Genomic DNA, 26,498 nt, shown 5'->3' on the forward strand with positions numbered 1-26,498 from the left:
TAATTACAAGGTTCATTGTTCTTTATCTCATGGCATAAATCTTGTTTTACCCAGAAATAGGGATTTCTTCCTTTTACCATTTTTAATTTGTTGAGGTACGTTCTAATTCCGAAGATTAAAAAGTTAATCTATTAGATTGCGATGAGGGACAAATCGTGTTTAGATCAGTTAAACTTATTTAAATCCATGCTTAGATTAAAAATCTTAATCTATTATCATGATTATTATCAATATATTAAAATTTAACTATATCTGAATGACCATTTTTAATGCAAAATATAAAATTGACTTTTTAAATCTTAGCATTTTATACGCATCAAGCTTATCTGAAAGATAGATATTAGATATCATATCAGTAAGAGAGCCTTAGTGTAAGGGATGACAGCAAGGAAACATAAGGCACAGGTGCATGCATGGGCATCTGTCCTTTATATTTCCTTACAAAATAATAGGAAAGCTTGATAAGTGATAAACTAAGGACAAGTTCTTTCAAGTGACAAATCCTGTCTTACAAAATTACCTTATGTAATATGTTAACAGCTTTGAAATTGTGTAATTTGTACTAAACTCTTCAAAAGATATGCAAGTGCAAGTAACATCTTATGTGAAATAACATAATACCTCTCCCCAGTTCCGCCCAGTAAAAACCCATAATTACGAAAATGCCTACTATTGCAGTAGTTTAGTGTACAAATTTGTTGATCACCCCCCCCCCCCCCCCGAAATTCACTTTCCCCCATCCCTCCCGCAAAAGGAAAATAAAATCCTGGTGCCGCCACTGACAGTACTAGGGTGTGATCAGGGAAGGACGGTGAGTCCTACATGTCACAAACATTGTCCCCCTCCCTGGTGCCCCTCCCACTACCATGTGAGGTAAAGTTTGTTTAGTTTTTGAAGCAGATCAAGATTTCATCCCTTTGGACATTGCATCTGGTTATGTCATTGGTAACAAAAGTTCTGTGTGAAAATGACATGTTTCCTCTTGCGGCCATATCTATATCAGATGATATTCATACCGCCATATACATTGGTATGTGAAAACAGATACATGTACGTCACCTCATCCGGAAACATTTCCATAGAGATGATACATGGAATAAATTAGTGATAGCATCTTCATTTCACGATGAACAAATGTAGAAATAAATGTGCAGATAATCATTATAATTTTCCCTATAAGAATCACTAATATTTTAATATGCGAATGGTAACCAGATCCTAAAATAATGAATACTTGAATCGATAAGCTTGCTAAAGTTGGATCCCACCAACTGATAGAAGAATGTGTTTATATCTAACCTAAGTATTTGAAATTGGTTACAAAGATATGTAGTACCAATGGACTGATGTTGTTTAACACTATGGAGTCATCATCAGTCGGCACGGTGAAGTTGGCTCGAGATAAGACATTCGTTATTACGTTGAATATTACACTTTTATCGTTTTTCTGCATCGATCAAGGGTACTGGAGTCATTTGAGACCGTTTTTGGACTTTCAAAAATTTTGGCCCAAAAATTTGAAAATTTTTGAACTTCGTTATTTGGGCGAATTTCGACCTAATAACCACTTTTGATCAAGTGTTCCGGAGTACTTTGACACTATTTTTGGACATTCAAAAATTTTAGCCAAAAATTTCAAAATTTGTAAAAACTGTAGACGACTTAAACTATACATAAGAGTTGTTTTTAGGTCAAAATTCATCAAAATAAGGAATTTCAAAAACTTTATATTCAACGTATAAATTTGAATTATTCAATTACGAATGTCTAATCTCTAGTCTCTAATCTTGAGCCAACATCTCCACGCTCATCAGTCCAAACATTTCCATGACTTATGTTTAATGTTTAGGCCTAGTTGACAAAGGGGACAAAAGGTGAGAGGTACAGGAAACAAAATAAGTATAGTTCATCATCATGTGATGAGATAATATCTCTTCACATTTAAAAATGTATTAACTGAGTAGGACAGTAAAATAGGAAAAAATAGACACAAACTGAGAGAGTATATTAAAGCAGTAATAATGTTTCTTCACTCTAAAAAAATTAAATTGTTTTATTAGGACTGAACTTATTTTGTTGAAGTTGTTGACAGAATAATTAAGTTATATCTATTTGTTTATCTTTTTTCAATCACTTAACTAACTCTCTCCATGCTGAGTGTTGACTGTAGATGACAAGTTTCAACAAAATTTTAAAAATTCAAAAAATTTGAGAATTGTACATTTTCATGTCCATATTTGGAATCAGCATGAAAAATGCATTAAAATGAGTACAAACAAGCCTAGTATTGGTTCAGTGATTCATAAGATAGCTCTTGATATTTGGAGAAAAACATCTCAAAACTTGAACTTTTTATGTTGAACCCTATGGGAATAGCACGCAGAGCATTGCAGATCATCCTTATTATGTTTTTTGTCTACAAATCTAACAAGCTAACCTTACTTTGACCACTTTCTTTCAATCATTTATCACACTTAAATGTCCCAAGGATACGATTTGACCCATCAAGAGTACTGGAACAAGATGTCTATCTTCAGCTGGACAGATATAAAACTTAATAAACAAATTATTATTGACTCACTGTTAGTAAGGCTTTATCATAACATGGTACATGCAATCTGATACTGTTTCTGATACTCTTTTATTAAGTTTTGTAAGCATTTCTTTGGATTTCCTTTGCTCCTCAAAGCAAAGTCTTTTGTTTTCTTTATTTTGTTATGTTGTCTATCTCTTTTATCACTTTATCCTGTGTATCATTATCTTCTTGGCATTTTATCTGTCTTTGTAATGATTTTGGGTTTGAGGTACTAGTAGGGTTAAGGGGGTTCGAAACGATGTTTCTGGAAAACAGAAACTGAATTTAGAACCATTTGAATAGATTGAATAAGTTAAGCTAACTAAATACACTGAGCAAAATAGTTTTTGTTTGAAGGAAATCGGACATACAGTTGTCAAGATATGCATGTTTTAGTTTCTTTGTATTCTATTGTTTTTTGCCAATATATTGATGAAGTTAATGAGGAAAATTGGCATAATGTGCTCATGAATATTCATGTTTGCCAATATTATACCAATATCTTATGAATAAACCTTCATACTACTTTTATTTTATATGATTTTGACATGAAACTTTGCCAATGTGTTTCTATGGCCTAAAACATTACCATGTGATTTTCCCGCCATCTAATTTGCATATTTGCATAATTAATTAGCATTATACTTAAGGCTAATTAATTATGCAAATATGCAAATTAGATTTGCGGGAAAATCACATGTTAAAGGTTTAGGTCATAGAGACACATTGGCAAAGTTTCAGGTCAAAATTCTCAAAGGTAAAAGTAGTATGAAGATTTATTCATAAAATATTGGCAAAATATTGGCAAAAATTAATATTAATGAGCACATTTTGCCAATTTTCTTCATTAACTTCATCAATATATTGGCAAAAACAATAGAATACAAAGAATCTTTCAACAGCAATATCTCAAAAACCGTTTGTCCGATTTGGCTCAAATTTTAGAATTAAGATTATTTTGCACATCTCTCTGCAACAAGTCTATTTTAATCTCAATCAGAGCAACTTGATTTTGCCTTTCATACCACCTTAAGTTTAGGGTATGGGTAGATTCTAGAGGGGCCAGAAGCGTGAGGTTTAGGCTTATGGTTAGTTTTCAGGGCTGGATTAAAGGACAAACATGACATTTCAAAGAGAAATGGTCACAGGTATTTATAGACCCATGACTATTAAAAAAGGAAAAAAGACAAGTTCTCCAGTAAAGGTTCTCAATAATTTTGCTCAATCAACCTTCTTGTTTTAATGTGTTCTTATAATGTCTTTGAAAAGAATGGTAACTTAATTGTTAATCTGTTCTTGAGAGTTGTTGAGGTAAAATCTCAAAATTGATATTTATAATTTTTTACTTATACAGAAATTGCACATAAAAGAGTTATAACGAGATAAAGAAGCTTAAAGATATGCCAGTGAAAAGGAAAGAGTCAAGACAGTAATAGTTCAAGTTCAAGATGTCATTGAATGTTCCAATCAGCAAAAGTCACTTTGGCATAGCTTAAAAGTATGTCACCAACAAACTTGCTGGAGGGCAGAATGCAATTCTATTTATATTTGTGTAAACCTCTACATCCGTTCTCCCGTTCCTAACATAATGAACTGTCAAGAATTTCAATTCATACAACTAAAACTAGTGCAGCAGATGTACAAAGATCCATCAGTAAGAGCTAGTAAGAACAACTTCTAATCCAGGTATCAAGGTAGATTTGGATGCAGCTGTACAGTATATCGTAGGCAAAAATTGTATTTTCCTTATTGTTTTTAGAACAAAATAATACCATTTGCAACAGCATAGTTCAATAACACTCATGAACAATCATTCCTTAAGTTGACCTCAAGTTTTGGAGTTTGAGGTTTTTTACCCATCCAAAATGTCATTCTATACAAAATAATAATAATACAAACACTGACTGGGGCCCTAATGGAACCCATGATTTTTTGGCTATCAGAAGGGAAAGAAGAAACAAAAAGGAGAGAAGATGATCATAGAAGTCACTTTGTACCCCGGGATTCGAACCTCAGACCTCTGCATGCCAAGCAGAAGATCACCGACTGGTAGACACAGGGCTTTCGCTGGCTTGGTCAGTGATTTCGTGGGTATACTAGTATATGACTTAGGCTGATTAGATTTAGTAAGATTTAATGCGTTTCAGTCGGGTTAGAGTTAATGAACTGAGTCCTGACAGATGAGCATGTTTTTGAGATCCTACATTAAATTTCCTGGGTACAATTTAAATATTTTTGAGAAGAAGTCACAGAAAGGAGTTAGTAAAATGAAGTGTGATTCTTGAACCCTGGGCTTGAACCTTATACAATGAACTTCAATTACTCCAAGAATTGAAACCATCTTAGGTATTTGAGACTTTGACTCATCAGCTGTTGATCAAATTCTGAGTCAATACTGAAATAATTATACTTCGTGTGATGATTGAAGAAGGGTCAAGATGACCAGACAATTTTAATTCAACGGAATATTTTACAACAAAGAACAAGAAAACTGCTCAATAAGGTGATCCTTGACCATGCAATTACAAATACAGACCATCGTAATTAATAGTCCTGGTTTAACCAGCTAATAATCAGGCAAAGGTTTGTCCTAATGAATGTAATTAAAATTCCAAATATCCTGAATAGGTACAGTGTGTTGTTGAGGTCATACACTTGCTGTTCAACAATTGTGGTGAAATAGTTTGAACTAGAATATTTTTAATTAATTATTTCTTTACATAATTAGTAATTTTACTTCTTCTCTCCGTTCCCCTCTCCTTTCTCCACCAGTAGATTTCAGAAACATAAATGGGAAGGTGTAAAAAGTAGCTCTTGATCATATTTATCAGAGCCTTCACAGTGACTGAGAAAGCCTCTGGTAAGGCTTGCCGAAGCCCCAAGTAGACTCAGTATCCTAGGAAGCCTCAGTGATCTATAGAAACTACCTTCACCAACGAGGACCTTTGGTCACTCTTCAACCTATCCGCTTGACTCCACCAGGAATGTTGGACAGTATCAAGATCAGTGTAGTGTCAGAGGGAATACCAGTATGTCATGCATTTGGTGGAAAAATAGGTTAGCTTTGTCTTCAGAGTCTATGGTCAAAAGTTGACAATGCTGGTCAAAATCTGCAACAATAGTCAGAGTCTCGGGAATAGTACTAAAAGTTTTACTGAAATGAGATGTAATTTGAATCACAAATGATGGCAAGTGCAACAGGTCACTTCAAGTTCTAATTTACATTTCACCTAAAGATTGATCCAATTGTAGATATGATCACATTTTTAACATGTGAGGGCGGGCTTCAATAAGCTTCTTGCGCATTAAGATCCTGTCTTAACTGTGTAATCCAATAGGAAAATGAAGAAAATTTTGATTTTGACCCTCCAATCTAACATGAATTTTAGTAAAACTACATTTGAATACTATTTGATACTATCAAGTAGTGCAAGCCACATTTCATGAAACATTAGCACATTTTTGTAAAATGGCCCTTCATGCTCAAAAATTTAGCCATAAAATACATACACACATGTTAAGGAAGCCATTGATAATGCTGGGACACAAAATTTGGGACATTCAGGCGAGCATACTTTTCTATAACATTGCCAATAGGCCTACATACATGATTGACTCATCATTTTTTAAGTTAAATGATTCTCTTTTTAATGAAAGCAATTTTAGATGAATTTATTAAATTTTATGAACATGCCTATACCCCGGGATGCCTACCAATTGATTTTTCAAAAACAATGTATAATTTTGTAAATAATCAACCTTACAAAGGGTTTTTTGTCTTGAGTATTTTGTTTTTATGCACCTTTATAAAATTCACCGCATTGAAATCCAATCTGGTGTGCAATTGGCTGAGTAAATAAGCAAGTAATATGAAATGTTGTTAGTATCAGCGTGAAATCTTAGTAGGAAAGCCGAGGGCGGTGTGATTATTAGGCTATGGACATAGTATCCAACCACAGGATTTTGTTACTTCCAGGTAGATACTCTTTCACATTGAAGAATCCCTTTAAATTTGTTTGTTGTATTAAAGGCAATAATGGACATGACATGGGTTTGTAATTTGTTTGTTTGTTGAGCCTCTTTGACAAAAAAGGACTATTGATACTGGTAGATTTCAATATTGGATCTTTACTGGTCTGTTTGTATCCAGATAGGTTGAATGGATTGTATTATGCTTTATAAAAGTGAACCAATAATATATGGTTTGGGTCAATTTTTGAAATGTTTTCAATTTGTTTGCCAAAAATTATGATGTATTTATTAAAAAGTAGATTATTAGTAACAACTGTCTGGAAGGTTTTCTGTTCATTTTTAGCCGAAAAAATGAAATAAAATGAAAGCAAGCACAGTTAAAATACTATCTTGGCTGCTTAACTGTAGAGCTCTATGACGGAATTCAATGTTTTATTTAACATGTTTAAACGTTAATTCAAACTTGTTCTGATTCATATGTGTAAACTTGGACATGTGTAAACATTATTCAAATATGCCCAAAAAAATCATATTCGAAAAAAAATGAATCAAATTCACTAAAAGAACATACATTATGGCTGGAATGAAGCATGAATATTTGACATTGTCTGGATTTGAGGAGGGCTTTGATACCCATTGGTTAAGTTTGCATCTATATCTGCATGGACATTGCTAACTCATGGATCTAACTCTAAGATTTTAAACATGCCAATCTGGAGAACAAAGTTCTTCAACCCTGATATGTTTGTACACTCGACTCACAGATTGACCTCTATTATGTTGGGTACACAAACTCATACCCCACAACAAAAGGTCAACTTTTGAGATATGAAGGTTATTGAACTATGCCATGGAATATAAAACAGACATGTTTCTACCCAAATTTCATACTTAGGGGACTGGTGTGAAATTCATCATCAGTTCAAGGTTGAATTTATGAAGAATTCGAAGGGAGTTTGGCAAAAAATAAAGCACTTCTTGATGCTCTTCATTATTTAATAATTTTAGGGTTAGGATTAGGATCAGGGTTAAGTTTTAGGGTTAGAATTAAGGTTAGGATAGGGTTCTGATTTGAAACTTTGAAGAGGCAACCATTATTCTAAAGTTTCTCCAAAAACTGTTTCACGTGAGTAAAATATATGTCTTTTGTTTAACTGCTTTACTGTTGTAAATTGCTGTAAGAGCATACTTCCACGTTGTTGACAAGACAAAGTGCAAATCACAACACATACGGTGGCAGTATTAGCAATGTGTATAACGTGTCAGCACTTAAAGAGAAAGCCTCGCCAGAACAGTTCTTCTTGGGTGAACCAAACCTGCCTGGTTATCAACTTAATCAGTGACAAGGTTATCTTTGACTTTGACAGGTGCTAATTGAAGCAATAACATTAAACATCAATTGGCACTGTCAAATTTAGTGATAACCATGTCACATTAATTTGATAACCAGGCAGGTTTGGTTCACCCCAGAAGAAATGCTTTGGTGGGGCTTACGCTTCAAAGATGCTTTGTTAAACATCGTAGTACACTCTCGTCAAATGTTTACAGCAAAATACAAATCCTTACAGCTTATGATTGATACCTGTCATTGACCATGTCACATTAGTTCAATTATACTGACTCATTTATTGAAATATGATGTGCTGTCTTACTTTGTCTTAATCATGTGATGATAGTATACTATAAAGGCTATATATATATTTAGTACCTGTCATGGTTGACATTCAATGGTGAGATATGACATTATCAAGATGAGTTGTCTGATGCTATATATTGCAGGGTCTATGTATAAAGTTTGAAACATGAGCAAAAGAGTCCCCCCCCCTGCTTGGTCATGGGAAAATATCTATGGTCTGGTACCATTGCATAGGCTTAACAGAATATGAATATGGCACCAGACCATAGATATTTTCCCTTATTTTGTGAGAACCAACAGGGAGTAGAACTAGCCCCATTCACAAACCATGACGCCTCTCCAAAAGATTGGTGGAATATCAGCGTCAGAGTACAGCACAGAGCCTGTGCTGACAGGGAGTAATAATTTTATCCTTTAGTATATAGGCCTATACATGAATTCCGTATCTTCCAATTTGTACACAAACCATTTATTGTTTCGTTAATTTAGTAGTGCTACCAATTTGTTGCCAACTTTCCAATAGTTTCTTGGATTGCTGCAGGGGGCTGTTGACTATAAAGGAAATCCTATGAACACATATACATTCAATTAATTGAATGATTCATGTTCTAGATTTCCTATAAAAAAATGGGATCAAATGTAACTTTCTAATATAAACAAACTGGAATGATGATTGTGTCTATAAAAACAACCTCCCTGGAAAAGATAATTCCTTAGACTTGTACTACGAGGTTTCTTAGCAGCCAGCTTCAACCTTCTATCACATGACGACTGACTTTACTTCACCAAAAATTGTCAGAATACATTCAAAGACAAGACCAAATGCAATTGAATTATAATTATAAGATTGTGATTAGATTGAGAACATGCCTACAGCCTTACGTCATGGTTCCTCAGATAGTGTTTAACTTCAGGCGTGATGATCAAAACGTTATTAACTTGGACATATTTTATGTATACTAATGAGTTGAATTTACCGTGTTTTTAGCATGATAAGTGTATCTATACACACTCCCTTAGCAACCATTAAAGTAAAGATGACTTGCTGATGTCTATCTAGTCACATTATGATTCAGTATTGCTGGATACTTCTTCTTTAATCCCATGATAAAGCAAGACCCTGATATGTAGGGTACCTGCAGGTAATATGGGACCATTAAGGACGTTTAGCTTATGTGCATAAAAACTATAGAAGATATGCCCAAAAGAGATTGTTATGATGAACAACCTGTCCTTTAAGATTAATAAAACAGGCAATGTTATCTTGTTTTTATGTTTGTTTGGACGCTATGACGTCAAAATGACGTCATCGTTAGTGTCCCATATTACCTGCATGTGCAGGTAATATGGGACACTGTGTTATCTCTATGGTGAAAATCAAAATGTTCAGAAAATCACTCTTTTGTTCTAAAAACATTTTTGTTACATGATTTTGAATGTTAAATGCAAATTTCAACAAGAAAATTCAATTTTCTAAATAGTTTTGCTTTTCGCATTGACAATTCACACAATTTCCTATGTGTCCCATATTACCTGCACCCATTCAGTTGAAAATCAGAGAAAATAATCATTTATAAAAGGAAAGTGCCACTTTTCAGTGGAATTTTACCTGCTGATAAGCTTAACCCATCACCTAAAGATCATAAAAAGTGACAAATGCACCCTCAGTACCAAAGTATTTGGATACACAATCATAAAATGTGGCGTCATTGATTTTATATCAGGCCAAAAAAACGACGTAAATTTTTGGGCAATTTCACTCTTTTTGGCATTGATTTCCAAGAGTTTGATACACAGACTCCAAAACTGCATTTCTAGAAGCACAATTGATGTCTCTAAACACTTAACAAATCAACTTAAAGTGTGTACCTTCTCTAAGCTACTTTTTGTTAAAATGAAAACAGGTGTCCCATATTACCTGCTGTCCCATATTACCTGCACCTACCCTACGTATTTACCTGGAAATGAAGAAGTTGACTGCACTATTAGGCAAAAGCTCCCATCATGTGAGGATGTACTTTATGTATCATTTTAAAGTAGTTGGACTTCAACGTCATGATTAGAGCTGAACTATTTACAGAGTCACACATCACTTTTGATTTATCCATCATTTTGAAATTATAAATTGAAATAATTATATCAAAAAGTGTTGAAATAGAATAAGGGACCGTTCAAAAACACTTGTTAGGGGCCTGATGCAAAATGGGGGGCCTTAAAAGTTTTGATCCTTCTAAGGGGGCCCTGAAAAATTGACCACAAATTTTCCAGGGAAAATTGTGTTTATATGCTTTTCTATGGGGTTGACCCATAATTTTCATGGCAAAAAGGGAGGTTCTGAAATTTTTGAGATCTGAAAAGGGGGGGGCCAAAAAGTTTTTGTGATGAAATTTTTTTGCATCAGGCTCCCCCTAACAAGTGTTTGTGAACGGTCCCTAATGAACATGAGTTTGTTTATAGTGTGTCTCCTCTTGAGAGTAACGCCATGTTGGATTTCGCAGTTACAGATTTGAATTGTGTTGGCTGACCTAATCCAGCGGGGTGTATACACACGTGTAGAAGGGCAATTGGTCCATACGGTGGCAATGCAGCCATGTAAACGCTCTGATTCGAATCTCCCACTACGAAATGAAACATGGCGTTACTCAAATTTAGACAAGACACACTATAGGATGGTATGAGGTACGTGGCATTATACAGATGTTCCAGTACTTGTTTGATGCTCAAGGTATTGCATTAAGATGAAGGCCTTTACTGTATAACACAACTTTATATGGAATAAGGTTTTGACAGGTGGACCTGAATATCTTAATTAAGACATTACTCAATCCTTATCATCTTTATAACATGTTCAGTAGTTTTGTCATCATGTATATATGCCCTAAGAAGTTTGAAAGGTCTCAAGAGTACATGCTAGTCCTCTTCCTGGCTAGTGCTCAGTCTATTTAGCAAATCAAAAATGACTTGCAAAATCATTCAAAAACAGTTTATATAAAACTAGTTGATGGAAGTAAATGAGATGTTAGTGCTTTGTCACTATTTTGATATGGGTGTTTAGTTTCAAATCAATCCTAGTTTCCTCCTCTACTCATCTTCTATACCTCATCATAAACTAGGAACTCTTGACGTCGGAACTTGACACTCAAGCATTACTGTGAACCTCCAGATCAGTACTCGACTTGACAAGTGTAGCCAATTTTAACTAGGTCTGTAGGAAATTAAAGAAAGTATAAAGTCTGTTCTATTTGAGGATGGTCAATATATAGACAACTCCAGTGGAATCATTGGTACAATGTCCAGAAGCAGGGCTGTAGCCCCACTTTTTTCAACCTTGCTACAGCCCTGTCCAGAAGTGTAGCGTGGGGCATTACATTGGGGACATCTAGTCTGATTCAGTGATTCAGAAGGCATTGGCCGTTTTCGGCAATTTTCATTGTGATTTGTCTGTAGTTTCTCACCAATATAGATTGTATAGCATGCATGTAATAAAAATGTTTTCATTCATTCATAGGCGAAGGAAAAACCCTTAATTTTTTTTTAATTTGGCTAAATTCATTTAAAATCAGCCAGTTTGGGGCTGAATATTTTTAGAGTAGGGTTTTTTCCTATCGCCTAATGTACATTTATTCATAATTATGTAGAAGCCCAACGGCTGAGTTCGCCAGCAAAATGGTTATATAACTCCCTGGTAACTGGATCATGCACCTGTTGGAATTGGTAGTACATGCCATAGACTTTGTGTTGCGATCATTTTGATCATGGTGCAGAACTCAAAAGCGTCATCCAGTTGACACAGTGACAATTGGATTACATGTAACACTTTGCTGGCGAATTGCATGACATTTACATTCGAAATTGCATAAAGAAAGTTACATAATAAAACACTCAAATGAAATAAATATGAACAAAGAACTGCACTTGACTAGACTTGAAACAATATTAATAATAATGACTGGCAAAAATTGGTGAGAAAGGGTAGGGGACTAGACAAAACTTGGATGGGCCTACATCGAAAAGAGCCAAATTTTTCGGAGATAGACCAATATGCATTTCAGACCGTTACAGAGTCGCTCAATTTTATAGTATATTATTCCGGTTCAGTTACCCCTACACTAAAAGTGAATAATGCATGTTGTATAAACATGATAAAAAGTGCATGAAAACGAAGCGAAATACATTAAAATGACTCATAGATTTCAGAGTTACATTTTGGAAATGATTTTCAATTGGTCTTCCTGCCTATAACATCCAAAGAGGATATAGCATGTAGATTTTCCCCTGCTTTACATCTGACAGCTCTCACACACGGCCCTGCAAGGTGCTAACACTTCAAAGTGTTCATAGTTCTGGTCGCTAGGATTCAAATCCCCGCACAGGCATGGAATCCTACGTAATATGTATCATGTTCGCTTCCATCTAGCGATCAATAACCTGAATAACCATTGTGTAATTCAATTCAATGCACAAGCTCATACACATGTAGTTCTTTGATGTCAATCGCATACAATATAACCTGTGATCAATAATGAACGTTGGTCAAAAGACGAGCTTACTGAAGTGAAAAATTATGTACATGCAGATTCATCATTTATGCATATTGCCTTGAAAATCATAAAAAGCAACTGCTTGATCAACCCAAATGATTTTATTAGCGTTATTTCTAAACCAAATTTCAAAACCACAAAGTGTTTTACCTGACTTTTGACCCAGAAATGTATGAATTTGATGAGAAATTGTGATGAAAATAATATTTTACAAGTCAGATTCAGAAAGAGAAAATCTCATTACACACGTTAATTACATCACAATCCAAACATAGATGGTTAAGTTCATGGAGAATGTTACAAACTGTTGTATATTTTGCCATATTGTTTTTCTATAGGAATAATGTTTTATCGTTAAAATCGGACATGAAAACCTATAAAAAACACAACAAAAACGTGCATCGCTATTTGTATGCATGAAACAAATTATAAGAATGGTACAGAAGTGACCTAACACTTATGAAGGCTGTATCTTGAGAAAGCGCATGGTCTGATGAGAGAATCTTGGCAAGGACACTCTGGTGAAATAAAGAAAAATATATGTGATTGATTTTGTGTGACTTTTGAGCGTTAAATGTTTCAAAATTTAAAATGAACAAAATGCGAGTAACTATGATGTCATCAACATGACAATAATATTCATGATAAATAATTATTGCTCCCTAAAAAAGAAATGGTTAACAAATGGTTTGAATACATCGCACGACCTTATAGTAACTGTATCTACAAATTTGTGCAAGTTATTTGTCAATTTTCGCCAGAAACGAGCTTTTTCTACGGTTACTGCCCAGCTCATTAGCGCGATATGGGATATTCTTTACCTCGAGTTTACTGCCCTCTGTTGACGACAGGGCTTCGAACTCTTATCAAGGCGATCTAAGAAGTGCAGGGCCGTGCACATCTGGAGCTTAAAGTAACACAATATTCAAGATGGACATTCTTACCGGTGTCTGCCAAATTTGACAACTTTGACAAGAAGTTGCTCAGTGAATTATATACCTTGATTTAATTACATATTTATTAACAATTTTAACATCAATGTTAGTCATATAAGGAGAGTCACAAAGGCGTTTTCAGGGTTGAGGAGGGAGTGTGTGCACCCCAGGGGTATGTGGCTAAAAAGAAAGGTTTCAGATATGGCACCAAAATGTGACAAAATGGTGTTTAAACCCAGGATATTCTAAGGGTTTTGGACCTCACCAGAATCATACTTGAACCGTGATGTTGCTGAATCCTGTATATGCTCCTGTAAACATCAATACCATCCGACGATAATGCACATTGTGTTGTAAGAGATATTCTTCCCCACACACATCTTAAACATGATGGCATGTCAAAATGTATTTGAATCTCACCCCTGGTTTTTCCCACTTTTGATGCTGATGAGTACCATGAAATGCTTCCAAAGTTGTTGTGTGGGTTGAGTGGGGGAACTTCCCCATCCCGTTAGCAAACTACAGAGGAAGCTGATCCAAATACCAAGTAAACAGAGATGAGCCCATTAGCACTGTGCGGACATGACCTTAATTTACCTTCATAGCATTATATGGAAGTGAAATGTCATATCGATCTATAAATATAAATGCATGATTATATCATCTCATAAGGGCATATGTGTTGAGAGATCACAAAAGTGTGTCAAAAATGATCATGACCAGAAGCTTAAACATCATTAGGGGATTAATTGGAATTTTTGTGTAACAATCAAAATCATTATTTTGACGATATCGCTACTTATTTGACTCATGATCGTGTCACCCTAATATTGAATACTGTAACGTGTGTAAGACAGGGTAGGTGGTATCTATTTGCACCAAAGTTACTGATAGCCGGCCCCATGGGTGTATGGAATATTATGATTCACTATGTTGGGTTTTTTTGTTTGAAAAAAGGTTTAAAATCCAATGGCTGCTGCATTGCAATTTATTAATATTGATATTAATATAATAATACTGGATGTTTGTGGTTTCTCGTTATTTGTTGACCAATCGTGAGAGCCGTTGGCATTTAATACTGCTGTTGTAAATCAATCATCATGAGATGGGAAGAGTGGTCCACAAGGAATCATAGATGGAGGGGTAAAATTAAAATATAACTAAGAATTTGTTTAAAATCATTAATGGCAACAGAACAAGATCTCATACATGATGTTATAAGTTGGTCCCATTTGCCAATTGCACAAACCCCTGGTACAAACCACACCCCTTGAAGTCAGGTGATAGTTCCGCGGTCGGATACTGCAGGCAGGTACCAAATAGACCCTGGAAAAACTTGTTGAAAACCACACACAGTAGCTGTTTTCAGTAAACATGCTATACAATGCTTATGTCACGGGGTTAGCCGATGTGATCCAGTACCTAGGCCCAGACAGACCGCTGGCTATTGTCTCTGAATTAAGGAAGGGGGGAAATCCTATTTAAAGACTAAAGAGGGGAGGAAACATGCTCTATCGCAAAGCAATGTGAGCAATTGTATGGGGTTTGATTTTCTGATGAGATATGTCATGGATCTGATGGGAATGTCAGGGGTGGTGTGATAATAGGAATTAAGAAAGGTCCCTTAACACTTTCTGGAACAATGAGATCTTTGTTGTAAATGAAGCAAAAGAGGAATTCTTTGATACATTCATTAACCCTCCCTGGCATATAATGCATGGATAGGCTAAATTGAGCATTTTACATTCCTAGTATGAGGAGCACAATGTTATTTAAGAAATTGCAATTTGCTATTGATGCCAGTGCGTGGGTCTATGGTGGCAACATGGAATATTAAGTCATACCAGATTTCTCATATTTTCATGTATAGGCTAAACCATTGCAATCTCCCATTTGTTGTAAATTTGCCCATGATTCTATATAGAAAAAAACAATAAAAACAGCTTAATGAGTGCATTTAGTTCATCTTCTGGGATACTGAAGCAAGCATTTTCCAGAGTCTACCGGTGGTGCAACCAGAGGGGTGGAGAGGAAGGGGGGGGTGGGGGCATTTGTTACACCAGTTAAGAACCTTGTCCACTCTGATGCTCCCATGAGCTGGCAATTCTAATACAGTACAGGTGTCTATAAACATCCTGATTCCTCTTGCTGTGACATGATATTCATTCCTCCATCCTATTTGCTGCCCCCTCAGTCTGAGTGCCTACCCAGCAAACACAAAAACGTTTTAAAAACGCGTTTTAAATAAGTTATATTTTGGCTTTTGGTTTAGGTAAAACGTTTTAATAACATTAAAATGTCGGGTTATATAAAGGTCATGATAACGTTTTATAACGTTTTGTATGAAAACACACTACAACAATATTTTTAAATGTTTGCAAAAATGTTATTGTAAACTATTTTTGCAGAACATTTTTGCCAAATATTGTGTCAATACTTAAATAACATTATGTTAAAATATTTGAACGTAGGAAACACAGAAATGTTCTTTAAATGTTTTTTTTAAAACCTTTTAATAACATTTAAATGTCGGGTTATATCAAGGTCATGGCAACGTTTTTAAAGCGTTATTGAAAATATTTTGGGCAAACATTTTTCGCAAAATATTTTTTCAACCCCAAAATAACATTCTGTTTAGAATGTTTTGTATCAAGTTTTTCAAGAATGTTTTTGGAATGTTATTAAAACGTTTTTATACCCTTTATATAACCCGACATTTAAACGTTTTCTGTAAAACATTTTTGTTTGCTGAGCAGTAGATTATCAAAAATGTTTTTAAGGTTATGAAAACGTTTTATACTCTTAATATACCCTTTATATAACCCGACATTTAAACGTTTTCTGACAACCTTTTATAACCTTTCGCGAATGATGTCGAAAACATTTTGTGTTTGCTGGGTAGTTACACAATTGCAGCCTGCACCTGTGGTCTAGAACAGTCAACATCGATATGCACCGTAGTCCCACCTAAGTTGCAAAGTAGCTCTAAAAACATACTTTTACTTTAAATACCAACCCATTCATTTTTATTTTAGTTTTGTTGTTCATATGTTTTAAATAAATTTTTGCTAATTTTTGTTATTTTCAGACTAATTGTCAAACTTGTTTTGAATAGCGTAATTAAAATGATTATTTGCTTATGATTTTGACCATGCTTTCTTTTTCTTTTCGTTTCTTGCAGCCTTCCTTTCCACACACATATGGCAGTCCGTCCAGCCCCCTTCATACTGGTTCCCTTTTTCCTTCTTCCCAACAAAGCCCTGTGAGTAGCCCTGGGCACAATAAGCCAGTCGGTAGTCGAGGACCTGATCACCATAGTGATAGCATGTACAACTCTAGTGTTGAATCATATCCTGCAGCAACCGACAAGATGCGACAACAGCATAGTGCACCCTCTAGTGACAATGTAAGTTTTTTGAGAATTCGCGGTGAGAACGACAGAAAATCTGTGATTAATGTTCATAATATTAATATTAGTGTCACCTGTGTGATCTCCATAAATGATACTCTTAAAATAATTATCTTACATCATATTAATTGCTTTCTTGCTTGGATCAAGGTGTCACAACATAACAAATTCAGTCCAACCCCCTGTGCAGACTACTTGGATTTGAAGTGAGCCCTCATTTGACATCATATCTGAATGGTTGCACATTGGTGTTTCAGCAACTTTCACTATTATGGCAGAGGGTGCCATTAAGCTCCATTATATGCAGCCGCCCCCATTGCCTGGCTTTGTGAAAGAATAATAATGGTAATAAAAAAAATTTGAAAAAAAGAGATAATAAATGAACCAGTCAAATGTCAAGCTAATGTTAAAATAATATGGATGTTGCATTTCAGACAGAATCCCTGAGCCCTGAATATGGATTCTCTCCACCTGCATGTAACTTGAACTCAACTTGAGGAATAGGTTTGAGAATAGGGGGCACTTTTTAAACAAACAAATGTACTTTTTGGTGTTGTTGCACCCACAAGTTCCACTGGCCAGAAACATAAAAGCATGCATGCATTCCATGTGATGCCATGATGCAATCAGCCTAAGTCATAATACCCACGGAATTGCTGGTCAGGCCAACAAAACCTGTGTGGCTACATGTCGGTGATCTTTTGCTCGGCAAGTGAGGGGTCCAAGATTCGAATCCCGGGGGAATCAAGTGACTTCTATGTTCATCTTCTCATCTTTAATTTCTTCTTTACCTTCCAATAGACAAAAAACACAGGTTCCGTCAGGTTAATTTTTATTTCTAACTTGAAGTTGTCAAGTTAATGTATGATTGATGTTAGAGACATTAATATACTAATATGTAGACTTCCTTATGTAACTCCAATTGAACAACAGGATACTTGTTGCACAACTGTTTAATTAAAGTTATTAAAATAAACCAAACTACCAAATTATTCTAGCCATCATATTATATATTTTACCTATTATCAGTGATTATGGAAGTTACAAACTGGAAGGAATTAAGTTGATTCTGGAACTATAAATGATTTGAAATGGCAAGACCCAGTGGATTCTTTAGGCCAAAAAAAAAGTTGTTGTGTTGCCCTCAAGTGGGAAAATGGGAAATTTGGGCCGGATGGTCGGATTTCTTTTTTTTTTTTTTTTTTTTTAAATATTAAATAATGCTTCTTTAATTAGGGGACTTTTGTCAATTTTGACTTTTGGATACCTGTTAGACATCAATTAAAGACTAGTCTTTCAATAAAATATAAATTTAAAGTGAAAAACATTGATTTTTTGAAAAAATCTGTAAAAATCATCATTCAAAAAAAAAAAAAAAATTGCGACCCTGATTTTCCAGGATTTAGGGTCGGGCAGTTGAGGGCAACACAACAATTTTTTTTTTGCCTTATGAGAGGCAAAGTCTAAATTCTCAAAAAGTCTAAAAACATTTGTTAAAACTTTTAAGAACACAGAGTGTAAACATTCATGAAATAATAACGTATGATTGGACCACAGATCCTGGATCCAGGATCTGTGATTGGACTTAAAAGTAGATTCCACCTGGATCCAATCCTACTACGTCCTTTGAACTTGAGCAATATGAATCAACTTGAGCAATATGAATCAAATTAATGCAATTAAAGGTACTTTAAAAGGAGAACCGTAAAATCAAAATCTGTCAAATTTGTTGAAGTCACTTATAATGTTTGATAAAGTCACTTATAATGTTTGGGAAATACCCTTGAACCATTCCTTTACAGAACAACAAAATATGAAAGTTGAAGGGTTGCATCTGTCTTTGAAATTGTATCCCCTATTCCAGGGCAGTAAGAATTAAAAGGGCATTTCGTGATCTACAGCCTTATCCCCCCACTTTTCTCAAGAAAAGTTGAGATTTTCATACCACTGGAAACCTATGGCTATACATAGTGTTTATGTACAAAAAGTTTCTTGCAAATTAACTTGTTTTGCAAAAATATCGCCAAATTTGAATTGCGTTCTGATACACCAGAATGAAATTACAATACATTGTCTATGGAGCAGTGTAATACACATAATCATGCATAACTCATTAATGCAAAATCGGAATCATCTGAAATTTTAGGAATAAACTATTTCGTAAATATCTATTGAAAAAAATGTCATGAAAAGAGGATGCTAGGATCACATAATACTCCTTTAAGATATGCCTCTCTTGACATGAAATCGCAGTGTCTCCTTAATTCATTGTAGGGGTTATTATTAGATTAGTAACTATTCTAATAGTGCAACAAAAATGCCATGTTTGGGGACGTATCTCTGCCCTGGCTGAAATTTGATACACTTTTGATACACCACTTTTGATACGTATGAAAAATGTATGAAATAAAAGGCTTTGAATTGGAACCCTCATTTCATACACTTTTATGTATCAAAACTGTATCAAATTAACATTGCATACACATTTTATACATATCAAAAGTGTATCAAATGCCAAGATAATGTATCAAAAAGTATCAAATGAAATGTATCCTTTCATTTCATACATATTTGATACATAATTATATCAAAAGTGTATCAAATAAGTAACTGTATCAAATCAGGGTTCCAATTTAAACTGTATCAAATTAGCGTTCAAATTTTTATCCTTTCATTTCATACACATTTCATACATAATTTATATCAAAAGTGTATCGAATATGTTATTGTATCAAATGAGGGTTCCAATTTAAACTGTATCAAATTAGCATTGAAATTTTTATCCTTTCATTTCATACACATTTCATTCATAATTTATATCAAAAGTGTATTGAATATGTTACTGTATCAAATCAGGGTTCCAATTTATACTGTATCAAATTAGCGTTCAAATTTTTATCCTTTCATTTCATACACATTTCATACATCATTTATATCAAAAGTGTATCGAATATGTTACTGTATCAAATGAGGGTTCCAATTTAAACTGTATCAAATTAGCATTGAAATTTTTATCCTTTCATTTCATACACATTTCATACATAATTTATATCAAAAGTGTATCGAATATGTTACTGTATCAAATGTGGGTTCCAATTTAAACTGTATCAAATTTTCGTTGAAATTTTTATCCTTTCATTTCATACACATTTCATACATAATTTATATCAAAAGTGTATTGAATATGTTACTGTATCAAATGAGGGTTCCAATTTAAACTGTATCAAATTTATGTTCAAATTTTTATCCTTTCATTTCATACATAATTTATATCAAAGTTTCATACATAATTTATATCAAAGTGTATCGAATATGTTACTGTATCAAATGAGGGTTCCAATTTAAACTGTATCAAATTTGCGTTCAAATTTTTATCCTTTCATTTCATACACATTTCATACATAATTTATATCAAAAGTGTATCGAATATGTTACTGTATCAAATGAGGGTTCCAATTTAAACTGTATCAAATTTGCGTTCAAATTTTTATCCTTTCATTTCATACATATTTCATACATAATTATATCATAAGTGTATGAAATATGTAACTGTATCAAATCAGCGTTCCAATTTAAACTATCAAATTAACATTCAAATTTTATCCTTTCATTTCATACACATTTCATACATAATTTATATCAAAAGTGTATCGAATATGTTACTGTATCAAATCAGGGTTCCAATTTAAACTGTATCAAATTTATGTTCAAATTTTTATCCTTTCATTTCATACACATTTCATACATCATTTATATCAAAAGTGTATCGAATATGTTACTGTATCAAATGAGGGTTCCAATTTAAACTGTATCAAATTTATGCTCAAATTTTTATCCTTTCATTTCATACACATTTCATACATAATTTATATCAAAAGTGTATCGAATATGTTACTGTATCAAATGAGGGTTCCAATTTAAACTGTATCAAATTTTATTCAAATTTTTATCCTTTCATTTCATACACATTTCATACATAATTATATCAAAAGTGTATGAAATATGTAACTGTATCAAATCAGCGTTCCAATTTAAACTGTATCAAATTAGCGTTCAAATTTTATCCTTTCATTTCATACACATTTCATACATAATTATATCAAAAGTGTATGAAATATGTAACTGTATCAAATCAGGGTTCCAATTTAAACTGTATCAAATTAGCGTTGAAATTTTTATCCTTTCATTTCATACACATTTCATACATAATTTATATCAAAAGTGTATCGAATATGTTACTGTATCAAATCAGGGTTCCAATTTAAACTGTATCAAATTAGCGTTCAAATTTTTATCCTTTCATTTCATACACATTTCATACATAATTTATATCAAAAGTGTATCGAATATGTTACTGTATCAAATGAGGGTTCCAATTTAAACTGTATCAAATTTATGTTGAAATTTTTATCCTTTCATTTCATACACATTTCATACATAATTATATCAAAAGTGTATGAAATATGTAACTGTATCAAATCAGCGTTCCAATTTAAACTGTATCAAATTAGTGTTCAAATTTTATCCTTTCATTTCATACACATTTCATACATAATTATATCAAAAGTGTATGAAATATGTAACTATATCAAATCAGGGTCCAATTTAAACTGTATCAAATTAGCGTTGAAATTTTTATCCTTTCATTTCATACACATTTCATACATAATTTATATCAAAAGTGTATCGAATATGTTACTGTATCAAATGAGGGTTCCAATTTAAACTGTATCAAATTTATGTTCAAATGTTTATCCTTTCATTTCATACACATTTCATACATAATTTATATCAAAAGTGTATCGAATATGTTACTGTATCAAATGAGGGTTCCAATTTAAACTGTATCAAATTTATGTTCAAATTTTTATCCTTTCATTTCATACATATTTCATACATAATTATATCAAAAGTGTATGAAATATGTAACTGTATCAAATCAGCGTTCCAATTTAAACTGTATCAAATTAGCGTTCAAATTTTATCCTTTCATTTCATACACATTTCATACATAATTATATCAAAAGTGTATGAAATATGTAACTGTATCAAATCAGGGTTCCAATTTAAACTGTATCAAATTAGCGTTGAAATTTTTATCCTTTCATTTCATACACATTTCATACATAATTTATATCAAAAGTGTATCGAATATGTTACTGTATCAAATCAGGGTTCCAATTTAAACTGTATCAAATTAAGCGTTCAAATTTTTATCCTTTCATTTCATACACATTTCATACATAATTTATATCAAAAGTGTATCGAATATGTTACTGTATCAAATGAGGGTTCCAATTTAAACTGTATCAAATTAGCGTTGAAATTTTTATCCTTTCATTTCATACACATTTCATACATAATTATATCAAAAGTGTATGAAATATGTAACTGTATCAAATCAGCGTTCCAATTTAAACTGTATCAAATTAGCGTTCAAATTTTATCCTTTCATTTCATACACATTTCATACATAATTATATCAAAAGTGTATGAAATATGTAACTGTATCAAATCAGGGTTCCAATTTAAACTGTATCAAATTAGCGTTGAAATTTTTATCCTTTCATTTCATACACATTTGATATCAAAAGTGTATCGAATATGTTACTGTATCAAATCAGCGTTCCAATTTAAACTGTATCAAATTAGCGTTGAAATTTTGATCCTTTCATTTCATACACATTTCATACATAATTATATCAAAAGTGTATCAAATATGTCACTGTATGAAATCAGCGTGCCAATTTAAACTGTATCAAATTAGCATTGAAATTCTTATCCATTCATTTTATACACATTTTATACATAATTATATCAAAAGTGTATCAAATATGTCACTGTATCAAATCAGCGTTCCAATTCTAATGCTGGCCAGCTGGACCGCCCTATTTTTGATACATGCCATTTGATACACCTTTGATATAGTTTTTGATACAGTTTTTATACACTTTTGATAGTTTTTTGATACACTTTTGATAGTTTTTTGATACACTTTTGATACAGTTTTTTATACACTTTTGATACACTTTTGATACACTTTTGATACAGTTTTTTATACACTTTTGATACAGTTTTTCAAATTTCAAAATTGGTCCAATCAAGCTCAAATTCAACAAGAATTATCCGTACATGATCTAAACATATTTGCAAACATTAATGACCCCAAAGTGAAGGGGTCAAAGGTCAAATTTTGAAATTAGTCTAATCAAGCTCAAATTCAACACTGCCCTCTACTGCTAATGCTGACCTCTAGCACTTTCCCCATCACGGAGCAGCTCAATGCACTTTCCCTATCAACGTTCAAAATTACAATAATAGGATAAATGTGTGAGAAAGTCTTGCAAAAAAGAAGCAAAACCCAACCAAAATGGAACATACATACATCAGAAGGCCTGCTTGGAATGCAGTGCTTGTCACTGAAGTTACCCTCAATAAAGAGACAAAAAGGCTACCAATAACATCTACTATACAGGCATGTGCTATATTCATGCTTAATACATATACATTGAGGCCCTATATATAATATATAGTAAGCTTACCTTATCAGAACAAAGTCAGATATTTCCTCTTTAATCACAGTCCCTGATTACAACTACATTGTAACCTAATGTGCAGTATACAAGCATGTTTGTATCGTCATCATGATAAATAAAACACCATAATTTGCTCTAAAATACAGTACATTTCCAAATGCAAATCCTGGTGTTAACTGCATACATGCCACATGGGCAAATTTGAAAATGATGAGTCATTATCTAGACATGTGATCAGTTATTGATACAGTTTTGATACACTACAAAAGGTCAGTTTATGAAAGCCCAATTTGATACACTTTTGATATACCTCTAGCCACCCAAAATAAACTAAGTCCAATTTAATACGCTTTTGATACACTAAAAAACAGGCAAAGTCCAATTTAATACACTTTTGATACACTGTATGCAGCCAGAATTTGACTAAGTCCAATTTGATACACTTTTGATATACCTCTAGACACCAAAAATTAACTAAGTTCAATTTGATACACTTTACATACACTAAAAAACAGGCAAAGTCCAATTTAATACACTTTTGATACACTGTATGCAGCCAGAATTTGACTAAGTCCAATTTGATACACTTTTGATATACATCTAGCACCAAAAAGTTCACTTTGATACACTTTACATACACTGAAAAACTGCAAAGTTCAATTTGATACACTTTTGATACACCACAAGCATGGCCAAAATTAACTAAGTTCAAATTTGATACACTTTTGATACATTTTGATACAGTTAGGTGGTATTTGATACAGTTTTGATACCTTATATTTTCAGTTGATACATTTTCAATACACCCTTTGTATATCAAAACTGTATTAAATTGCTGTTTGATACAGTTTTAATACACTTTGATACACTTTTGATACACTTCTTGCTGTATAGAATTTCTGCTAGGGTGAATATCCCTTTAATAGAGATTTAATGATAATTAGCATTTATTTGCAGTAACAATCTTGTCTCAATTTCCTTGGCGGAACTCACTGGATCATGCAGTTGACCTGCTTCTATGTCATTAAATTCTCTGTGGGATTCGTTACAGTAATAATTTTTATAAAGACTTGGGTCATCTTTGGACAAGATTTCCTAAAATAATCAGACAAGACAGTATTAATAAAACCATATGGTTAGGATCAAGTTTGTTTAAATGGTCGCTCCGTGTGGAGACACTTGAGTCCTGGTGGGACCAGGCTCAAACAAAAAGCTCAAGCCTGGCTAAGTCTATATCAGTATGCTGGCCTATTGGGAAGAAAAGTGAGAAAAAGATTTGAAGATAAAGAATAAGGAAAGAATGCCACACCCAACAATGAAGTGAACAATTGTACTGTCAGCCTTTGGGTGTAGAGAAAGGAAATGCTTAATTCAATCTCAATTTCCACTGAGGCTGTAAGTGGAGGACCTGATGAAATAGACTTGGAATCAAACTGTCTTAAGTTTCACAGTTTATTTTAATTCATTTAATATGCAGTATATTATTAACAAATAATGTTATCAAACATTTTCACTCAAAAAAGCAATGAAATGATTGAATAACAACTTGTACCATTATTTAAGACTTTTGGTTAAAATTTGGTCTCATATGAAAAGTTTAAATCATAATGCAACCAAATTTGGATCGTAGCTGCATTATGGGTACCTTCATGCATTGGTGGTATCCAAGGTCACATATGGAGGTCAAAGGTCATTTGAGGTTATATTTGTTTGGTTACCGCTTGACATTTAGCTGTTAAAATATCTTTCCGAATTTTAAATAGCTGCATGGTGGAGGCATTCCAATCTACGCCTTGCATCGAAAACCGTGACGTTTCTAGTTACAGATAAAGATAATAGTGTAGATTTTTTAGCTTAGTTAGATATCAAATATGGAAAGAGAGGATACCCTTAAAGGATGTGGGCCTTAATTAGGTCAACTACATTCAAAACAAGAAGCAGACAGTAGTCGGTTAACTAGACTTCTTGACCACAAGCAATTTGTCTTGTCAAGCAAAGAACGACTGTTAAAATGACTATTTGCTCACAAAAAAATTGTGAAACATTTTCCTCATGAATATTAAAAAATACTTGGTAAATGAAAGTAAAAGTTAAGAGCTTTGGAATGATGGACTTCAGATTCATGTGATGTTCTTTCATGAATATTTGATCAACGTGGTACACTATTCCTTTAAAGGCCTATTCACTAATTTGTGTATCCGGATAATCATAAAAATCATCAATATTCCAATTTTGGTACCTTTGTTTTTGTCATAGATGTTAACATAGCCTGCTAAGGGTTCAGCCAAAAGCTGTATGAATTGAAGACAAAATATGGCATTTACATGAATCTGTCATTTAGGCTTAATGACAGTATATAAATTAGCTATGTATTTGAATGGCGCTTCAACTTTGTCAATACTGCTGTTCGCTTTTTGCCAAATTTTTCATTTCAAAAATACCAAATGACAATTTGAATGACTTATCTTTCACTTTTAAGCAATTGATAAACGATTCTAATTTTTTCACACTTGCGCTGGGATCACTGAATAGGCCTTTTAACTCATATTCGGGTTATGACATTTTAGTATAAATTATCAAACATTGCCACTTTGAAGATGTAAGCCTGGGACTTTGATTGCTATTTTTGGCCAATAAGGATTAAGCTTTTAGTAGGTAGACAGACATGGTACGTGAACGAAACCAGACGCTGTGATATTGAATTGAGATATGTCAACTACATTGTTGAAGGAGGAAGGATAGTTTCCTAGGCGTTTAGATGAGACTGTATGGCCGGTTGACATCATGTTGTTTGAAGTTGCACGCAGCCGGGCTTTTGGGACTATTACATTATGCAAGCTTTGTTACCGATGCAATGCTGCATGTTGAGTGATAAAACAACATTTGCTGTTCTG

General features: G+C 33.5%; 1 protein-coding gene across 1 annotated transcript in view; it reads left to right on the forward strand.

Moving 5' to 3' along the window:
• LOC140155154 (uncharacterized) overlaps nucleotides 1–26,498 on the forward strand; it is a 261,547-nt gene that overhangs the window by 212,749 nt on the left and 22,300 nt on the right. The window contains 1 exon segment of the mRNA XM_072177880.1: nucleotides 16,841–17,065. Coding sequence (XP_072033981.1) covers nucleotides 16,841–17,065 — 225 coding nt within the window.

This window comes from Amphiura filiformis, chromosome 6 (assembly GCF_039555335.1).
Source record: "Amphiura filiformis chromosome 6, Afil_fr2py, whole genome shotgun sequence".
In the NCBI taxonomy this organism is placed as follows: Eukaryota; Metazoa; Echinodermata; class Ophiuroidea; order Amphilepidida; family Amphiuridae; genus Amphiura; species Amphiura filiformis.